At 38.0% G+C, this 9381-nt stretch overlaps 1 protein-coding gene across 4 annotated transcripts in view; it reads left to right on the forward strand.

The window, feature by feature from the left end:
• Positions 1-9381, forward strand: part of GRIA2 (glutamate ionotropic receptor AMPA type subunit 2) — a 173307-nt gene that overhangs the window by 80136 nt on the left and 83790 nt on the right. For all 4 annotated transcript variants that reach the window (XM_007461877.1, XM_007461875.1, XM_007461876.1 and 1 more), the window contains exon 3: positions 5464-5703. In XM_007461877.1, coding sequence (XP_007461939.1) covers positions 5464-5703 — 240 coding nt within the window. The remainder of the gene's footprint in view (positions 1-5463; positions 5704-9381) is intronic.

Consider the following 9381-nt stretch of genomic DNA (forward strand, 5'->3'; position numbering starts at 1 on the left):
ATTCCTGCTTATGAAGCAGACTGTGGGTTTCACAGCAGTGAATGGCAACTTCTAAATATAAAAAAATGTTAAACAAAAATACATCAGGCTCTATTCTTCTCTCTTTCTACTAAATAACCATGCAAGGTTCTCCAGACTGTATGGAGTATGCTACATTAGCAGCACCAATAAGCAGAATGACCCAAGAGAAAAAGATGTGACTTGGATGCACCACATCAGCATTGTTATTGGCTTTTATCACCTGGACGTGTAATAAAAAGTGGAATAATCAGCAAGTTATCTACACCCAGGAGATTATCATTTCTGCTGTTTGACCTAAAGTATCTTTTAAAAGGACCTGCCTTTGCTGAGTTTCTCAAAGTTGATATTAAATATTTAATTAAATTTGTACTCAGAACAACCTTACATTTAGCTTAGAGTTTTAAGACATACATGCAAATCTAATACTAATTAGCATAATTATTCAGAAATTTATAATAGTGTTTCATAGGGTCATGAATCTAGAGGTGAAACTGAGAGCTTTATCCTCCTTCCTCTGCCCCCAGAGGTGACACAGAACAAGGTGACGATATATGGGGTGCGATATTATCTAACTCATTTTAGAAAGTTTTCTTTTGAAACTGTTTCCAGAGCTATGACACATCATTTGAATATTGACAGTGTTAGTGATAGTAGATCTTCCTTCTTTGAGGATGGATATAAGTTAGGGAAATGACTTTGAATTTTGGAGTTTTGCTGGAGGATAAAGTAGAGATGAAAAAGAGTAATTTCATTTCTAATCAAAGGAGGAGTCCTTTCAGAGTAGAGAACTAATGTTCTTGTGTCTCAGGTCAGTAGGGTCTTGTATCTGTGCTGTATTGGAGAGAAGGTCAGTATTAGCACGCGAACACGCTGATACTTGGGGGATGGAGTGTTAGGAACACAGCGCTCAGATTTTCATCCTGAGACGGTCACTGCAAACTGGGTAAGCAAAATACCTTAGCTCAGGTCAGCATTCTGACTGAGTCCTGGGTGTAAATGCAGTGATATCCTTATCATTTTGGGGGACAGGGAGAATGACAGACATGAGGTCAGGGGAGGTGAGCAATGCTGACCAAATGGCTGTTCATTGTGTGTGTGGTAAAGCAACACAGAGACAGATATCTAGGAAAATAGAAGCTGTAGGCAAGTGGACAATTGAATATGTGCCCTGATGAGATAAAGGGCAAGGGGAAAAGGCTGAGAGGTGGCTGGGATAGTCAGGAGGGAACGGCCATGGTTCCACAATCATGGTCATTGGAGAGAGTCAGCTGAACTGCATGAAGAAAGGCGCCTTCTGAGTTTAGGTGAATTGTCATTTCTGATGAAGTCTTGTGCAGCTTGTGCCCATGCTTGGGCCAATGCCAGGTGTTTCCAGATGGTCACGACAGCCAGGAGGCCCCTTGACAACTCACTCCAGAGTCTAGAACAAATGGGAAATGAAAGATATGGCTTATTCAGACTGTGTATTCAAACAGTGGCTTCCTTTACCAGGCGATTTCACTGAGGATGGATGTGGAGGTCTCATTAATAAATCATACTGCCTGATATTCCTATTGTTTTTAGATGACATGACAACACTTCGCAGGAAATGAAATAAAACAGACCCAGAGAGAATTTTAGAGCAACTTCTCATTTTATACGTCCTATGGAGTCAACAATTTCTGAACAAGCTTAAGATTTAAGATATGCACGTCAGGATGCATACATCCGTGCATAAAATAAGAAATCACGGCGGAGTTTGCCCAGAAGGGTTTGAACAGTGAAAGGGATTTTTCATGTAAGTCAGGAATGAGCAGAGTCAAACACATTAAAGGTGGTTTTCAACATCTGTTCTCAGACAAGGACAGAAACATAAATATGAATAAAAGTCAGGAATCTCATCTTTGCTTTATGTTAAAGAATTAGAATAAATGTAAAGAAATACATACAGCTGTTTTCTGAGACGTATTAGTCTGTTCTGCAGAAGATTGTTAGTAAAGATGTCAGTCGACCATTACACAGACATAACCTAGAAATCCCAGGAAACGTCTTATGTTAGAAAGGCAGAAGTGAGTTGAAGATTAATAAATATTTAGAGGAAAATTGAAACATCTGATGAATAAGGGCCACTCAGAGAACTGGCCAATCTGGCTTTCCTTTCATTTCATATCACATGATAGTCATTAAAAATTATTGCCCATCATTTATTGATTGTCTGCAATTGGCTATTCAAATAGCCAAATAAAATATATATATTTTAGCAATGCTCTTATTCATATTCATTAAACAAATCTACTTTTTCTATAGACCATTTATTTCTGTGAGTAAAATAAGATGAAATATGATAGTATTGGCCTTATCCTTTAAATGAGGTTTAATTAATTTACAAGGATGCCTGGTATTGTGTTCTGGGTTGTTAGATTATGTTACTGGAGAGCTGACTTTCATATTTTGGATCGAAACTAACTCTGAGATTTAAAAATATAAGCTATTCATTCACTCAAAGCATGTGCTTGACCTGAATTGGTTGTCTTAAGCGCTGTGGCATGTGTGGTTTGTATTGTGCATTGCAGGGATTATTCTTGGACAAAGTAACCCTTACTTCTCAAAGAGATAGGATCAAATTTGTGTTTCAAAAAATTATTCTGGTTATATTGTGGAGAAGTGAATGGAAGGGGCATAATTGGATGAAGGGGGAAAGTTGGGTAGGTATTCCAATAATCCAAGTTAGGGACACAATATTATCCATTAGTTAAGAGTGTGGACTCTGAATCTGCCTGTCTGGGTTTGAAAACAGCATCTCTTACTAGCTGTCTGACTTTGGGTAAGTCACTTAATGTCCCTATGTTTCAATTTTCCTATCAGTAATTTGGGAATCATAATCTTTCCTACCTCGAGGGTTAGCATAAGAAACAAATGAGTTCATGTACCATGCCAGGCCACAAGGCAAGCCCAAGATACATGGTGTATGCTATCAGTGAACTAGGATGGCTGGTACGGAGAGAGAAATAAGGGGACCACCTTTGAGTATATTTAGGTATTAGAATGACCATGACTTAGTGATGGTCTGACTGTGGCGGAGGGATTGGGAGAAGGTCCTTCACTGAAATACAAGTACTGGTAGAGAACACGGGATTGTGGGAGTGATGGGGACTTCCCAATAAAATATTGCCTTTTTTTTTTTTTAAAGAGTGATGATTCTATGCCAAAGTATTTTGATAATATTCTTTGTGTTGCGTGGAGTAGAACACATGGGATGAGTTAAGTCCGTGGGAAAGATTAAAAAAATCAGGAGTTCTGAGCTTCACACAATTGCTCCTTGACTGCGTTTCTCAAGGTGAGAGATGTCCCTTTTGGGTGACATGTTTCTGTGTGTGGTGCCAGCCCTGCATCCATCTTCTCTTAAAGAGGTTTTGGTCAGCATTAGAACTTTTCATAAGCGTGCCGATCTTGTATATAAAAGCATTATTAGCACGATAAAGCCTTTAAAAAATATCAGATAATACAAGGAATGAGTTATTATGAATATGTATAAATCCCAGGTAATTTCAGTTTGTTCTTTATAACTAATGATTTTTACTTGTATTCTTTTTTTATGGGGCTGTCCTAAAATATGTTTATACTTACATGGCTTGTTAAATAAGAATGTGTATATATTCTTTTTTTTTGCTTCCAGTTTTATTGAGTTATAATTGACATATAGCGCTGTATAAGTTTAAGGCATGAAGCATAATGATTTGACTTACATACATCATGAAATGATTATCACAATAAGTTTAGTGAACATTCATCTCATATAGATACAAAATAAAAGAAAAATTGAAAAATTTTTCTTTGTGATGAGAACTCTTAGGATTTACTTTCTTAACTACTCTCATATATAACATCCAGCAGTGTTAATTACATTTATCATGTGGTACATTACATCCCTAGTACTTATTTATCGTGTAGAACTGGAATTTCGTACCTTTTGACTACCTTCATCCAATTTCTTCTCCCCCAGCCTTCACCTCTGATAACTACAAATCTGATCTCTTTTTCTATGAGTTTGCTTGTTGGGGATTTTTAAAAATTTTTTTAATTTTATGTTATTTATTTTTTTATACAGCAGGTTCTTATTAGTTGTCCATTTTATACACATCAGTATTGATTTTGAAGTGTAAGTGACCAACAGCACTCTGTTAGTTCCTGGTGCACAACATAATGATTCGTTATTTCTGTGTATTACAAAATGATCACCAAGATAGGTCTAGTTACTGTTTGTCACCATACACAGTATTATTGACTGTATTCCCCACCACGTACGTTTCATTCCCGTGACTGATTTATTCTGAAACCGGAAGTTTGTGCCTCTCCAGCTCCCTCACCTGTTTCACTCACCCCCTCACCTCCTCTCTGGTAACCAACTGTTCGTCCTCTGTATTTATGACTCTGTTTCTGTTTTGTTATGTTTATTCTTTTTTGTTTGCACATAGAAATAAAAGCATACACGATTTGCCTTCTCTGTCTGACTTATTTCACTTAGCACAATATCCTTTAGGTCTATCCAAGAGTTTATTCTTTTTTAACTTTTTATACCTGAGTAATATTCCCTTGTGTACACACACTGCATCTTCTTTACCCAGTCATCTATTGATGGGCACTTAGGTTGCTTCCATGTCTTGGCCATTGTGAGTAATGCTGCTATGAACATTGGGGTACATTATTAGTGTTTTATTTTTTCTTCAGAAAAATATCCACAAGTGGAATTGCTGGATTGTATGGTAGTTCTATTTTTAATTTTTTGAGGAACCTCTATAATGTTTTCCATACTGGCTGCACCAATTTACATTTCCACCAACAGTACACGAGGGTTCCCCTTTCTCCATATCTTGCCAACATTTGTTATTTGTTGTCTTTTGGATGACAGCCATTCTAATGGGTGTGAGGTGATAGCTCGTTGTGGTTTTGATTTGCACGTCCCTGATGGTTATTGATGTGGAGCATCTTTTCATGTGTCTGTTGGCCATCTGTATGTCTTCTTGGGAAAAGTGTCTATTCAGGTCCTCTGCCCATTTTTTAATTGGGTTGTTTTCGTCTTTGAAGTTGAGTTGTGCGAGTCATTTGTACATATTGGATATTAACCCCGTATCAGATGTAGGATTTGAAAATCTCCTACCCCATTCATAGGCTGCCTTTTCAAACTTGTTGACGGTTTCTGTCACTGTGGAAAAGCTTTTAACTTTCATGTAGCCCCATAGCCAGAATTATTTTTTAATGCTTTATAATTCTTTGAATTCCTCAAGTGGGGTGTTAAGTAAATAAGCGCTCAAAAATTTGATGAATTATCGATATCAACTCTGTATTTTTCAATATGCTGATTCTTTTGTATTTTATGCAAAAGGGCATTTACTTTCAAGCAAATGCATGTGATTGCATGCCAATTTCAATGATTTATCCTTTCTGTTTCCCCTGTTCTTCTAGTCTGTTCCCAGTTTTCAAGAGGAGTGTATGCAATTTTTGGATTTTATGACAAGAAGTCTGTAAACACCATCACGTCATTCTGTGGGACGCTCCATGTATCTTTCATCACTCCCAGCTTCCCAACAGATGGCACCCACCCATTTGTCATTCAGATGCGACCAGACCTCAAAGGAGCTCTTCTCAGCTTGATTGAGTACTACCAATGGGATAAGTTTGCATACCTCTATGACAGTGACAGAGGTAAGTGACAATATCCTTCTCGCTTTGTAATGGGTCAAATTCAGTGCCCACACTTGGTACTTCCGTGTGGCTTTATAGGGCTATGTAAGTGTGTTGAAGTCCAAGGGTAACTTGGCTTAATTATGCTGTGTAAATGAGTAATGCAATTCAAAACCTGGGTAACATATTTAGAGTAAAACAAACAAGCAAAAACGTTGTGGATGTACCATTTACAGAGATAGATTGTGTTCACACAACGCCCGAATGTTCAGTTGTAATGCACAAAGCACTTTCTGGTACCAGCAGCTAAGACCCTAGGATGACTATATTCCCAGTCCAGGGTCAGTGAAGGGACAGCCTTGAAAATTGGTTTAAGTAAGATTTGAATAAACCTATAAATAAGAACGTCTACAGAAATGTATAGACATTAAATATTTCCACACGCAAAGATTTTATCAGGCAGGGACAGTTGTTATTAACCCTGCTTTAGAATGAGATCCCTGAATCTCAGAGAAGTTGAGTTTTTCATGAGCCACCCACGTGCAGTTCAGCTGAACTCAGGTCTTTTGACAGCAGACCTGTGCTTTGTCACAGCTCTTGTATAGCTACTTACGAGGAGATGTTTTGGATTAGATAGAGTCTTGGCTCATTTGACTAGTTTTTATTTCAGGGGTAAGGGTACTTCCTTTGTGTTTCCCGCATCATTTGTTGTGAAGTTTGGTATTAGCGGACCTGATTGATTTACGTGTCATAGAATTTCAGATAGATATTTCTAACCATTCCTGGGTCTGTGATTCAGCTTCAGTGGGTCTGTGTACTTCGTAACATCCAATGAACATTTTGTGCACATGAACGTAGATGAATTATCTCGAGAGAGTATCCACCAACAGGCTCAAAAGTATTGACAACCACCATTGCCAGAGTACCTAATAGATACCAGCCTGTCCACGAAGCAACTTGCTTTAAATGTTCAAGTGAAAACCAGAAGCCTCTTTCTACCAGGAGAGGGCACCTTGCTTACCTGCAAGGGCGGCCAAGCGGGGAGCCAGCTGCCAGCCCTCTGCCGCGATCAGTCTGGAGACATTGGCTACAGCAATCACAGCCTAGCATGCTCCAGCCTGGTGTCTGATTCCCTGTCCCGGCCTCCAGTCCTGAGAGTGAGAAGGCTCCGTGGAAAAGCCAGTCAGCACTATAGACACTGAGAAGAAAGACTGTCAACAACTTTCCCCCCTGCTCTGACAAGGGAGAGCCTTGCTATACACATGGGGAGCGAAAAGCTCAAACACAGAACAGTTGAGAGTAAATACGGATTCCGGTGTGCTGGATGGCCCTCTGCCCATCCTTCTAATAAATGTGATACAGGGCTTATCACCGTCTTCCTCTTGCCCTCTGCTACGTCCTCCTTAACTCTTGTCTCCTCTTCGTAGGATTTCTACCATCTAAATGTCTTTTACTTCTAGCCACTCTTCTGTGTCATTGTCATGACTCCAGGCCAGGACAGCCCCATGTGTTTGCTCCTCCTTCATCTTTCCATTTCTGTACTTGTTTCTCTTCAATCCATTTTCCGTAAAGGAGCCAGAAGTTTTGAATGCTTTTATTTATTTTTAAATTTAATTTTGTTAAATTAAATTGGGGTATAGTTGACTTACAATGTTGTGTTAGTTTCAGGTGTACAGCAAAGTGATTCAGTTACAATATACATATATCCATTCTTTTTCAGATTCTTTTCCATTATAGGTTATTACAAGGTATTGAGTAGAGTTCCCTGTGCTGTATAGTAGGTCCTTGTTGTTTATCTGTCTTATATATAGTAGTGTGTACATGTTAATCCCAAACTCCTAATTTATCCCTCCCCTCCACCTTTCCCCTTTGGTGACCATAAGCTTGTTTTCTGTGTCTGTGAGTCTGTTTCTGTTTTGTAAATAAGTACATTTGTATCATCTTTTCAGATTCCACATATAAGTGATGGCATATATTTGTCTTTCTTCGTCTGACTTACTTTGCTGAATATGATAATCTCTAGGTCCATCCATGTTGCTGCAAATGGCATTATTCTATTCTTTTTTATGGCTGAGTAATATTCCATTGTGTATATGTACCACATCCTCTTTATCCATTTTTCTGTTAATGGACATTTAGGTTGCTTCCATGTCCTGGATATTATAAATAGTGCTGCAATGGATATTGAGGTGTGTGTATCTTTTCAAATTATGGTTTCCTCTTGGTATAAGCCCAGGAGTGGGATTGCAGGATCATACGGCAGCTCTATTTTTTGAATGCTTTTAAATGCTTTACTGACCACATTGCTCCTTTGCTTGAAATACTCCAGTGGCTCCTCGTTATAATGAGGATAAAACTGAAATTTCTTAACATGACTGTAAGGTGTTATAGTATCTGGTTCCTGCCCACTTATACTACTGCCTTTCTCACTCACTAGGCTAAACCCATCTCACGAATATTCTTTTACTTTCTCAGATGCACCAAATTCTTTCACCTTGAATCTCTGCACAGACTTCTAAACTTTCTCCTTCAGGTCTTAGTTTATATAACATTCCCGCAGAGGTGCATTTCATATTGTTATCTTCTCTCAAAGCAGTCTTTTCTTTGCCTACATAGTACTTATCACAAGTTATAATTTATATTGATGTTCATTCTTTCACCCAAGAAGTGAGCTCCCGGTATATTCTAGGGACTGTTTTAATCACACGGACTAAGCTTTATTCTTTTAATTTAAGATCTGGCTCTAAGCCCAGGAAGGCAATGCCCTGGCAGTACCTACAACACCTAACTGTACATACGGCGCTTAAGATAACGCTAGCACAGAGTTGATGTCAATAAATAGCATTAATAAATGAATGAGTTGTGCATCTGTGTATTTTAAGTTTGAGATGATATTAGAACCTGAATCTTGCTTGCTAAATTGAAGGATCAGAGGTGAATTCTCCCTACTCTGACTAGGTGCAAGGTGGTGTTTTCACTTTAGGGACACACTTCAGCGTCACTATGGATCGGATGATGATGGATGGACTTATGTACTTGTGAAAAGAACCTGAGACATCTTTAATGATTTTATTAACACTTTATGAATATTAAATGAAATTGAAATGATGCGATAATCTCCAGTCATTAAATTATACAAATTGATTTGAGTTCGAGTGCATCTGTGGAGAGGTCAACATTACAGTGATAACATTAAGTAATTGTATATTAAAGCCAGAACTGACATTATGGATACATTTTCAAGATATTTTCAAATGGATACTCATGTTTTAATATGAAGAGTATTACACTGGCTTTTCATCTGAGTCTATTTTCAGAGATCAATGTGTAAGACTCAAAATACTGGCAAAAGACCTTTATGTAATGTTTTACTTGACTCGTGGAAATGGCATGTTTGCTGTCTGATTTTTTTCTTATTAATTACAATTGTTATAGCTTTGCTGTCATATCACATTTTAAAACGTTTATTCATACATTTATCACATGAACTGTTTTTTCCCCCTATGGTCCTTAACCCACTTCTCTTACACTTTAAGGACGTACCTCCTTGTTTTTGTGTTACACGACTTGAGAATGAATCTGTGTGCCCTTACTATATTATGAGTGCTTTTAAAAATAGGTTCCATGATTTGATCTTTCAAGTTATGTCTCCATATGCCTCAATTTCAAAGAGTTTTGTCTGTTTTTGATATGGCACTC

Source organism: Lipotes vexillifer, unplaced genomic scaffold, assembly GCF_000442215.2.
Source record: "Lipotes vexillifer unplaced genomic scaffold, Lipotes_vexillifer_v1.1 scaffold214, whole genome shotgun sequence".
NCBI classification, from domain to species: Eukaryota; Metazoa; Chordata; class Mammalia; order Artiodactyla; family Lipotidae; genus Lipotes; species Lipotes vexillifer.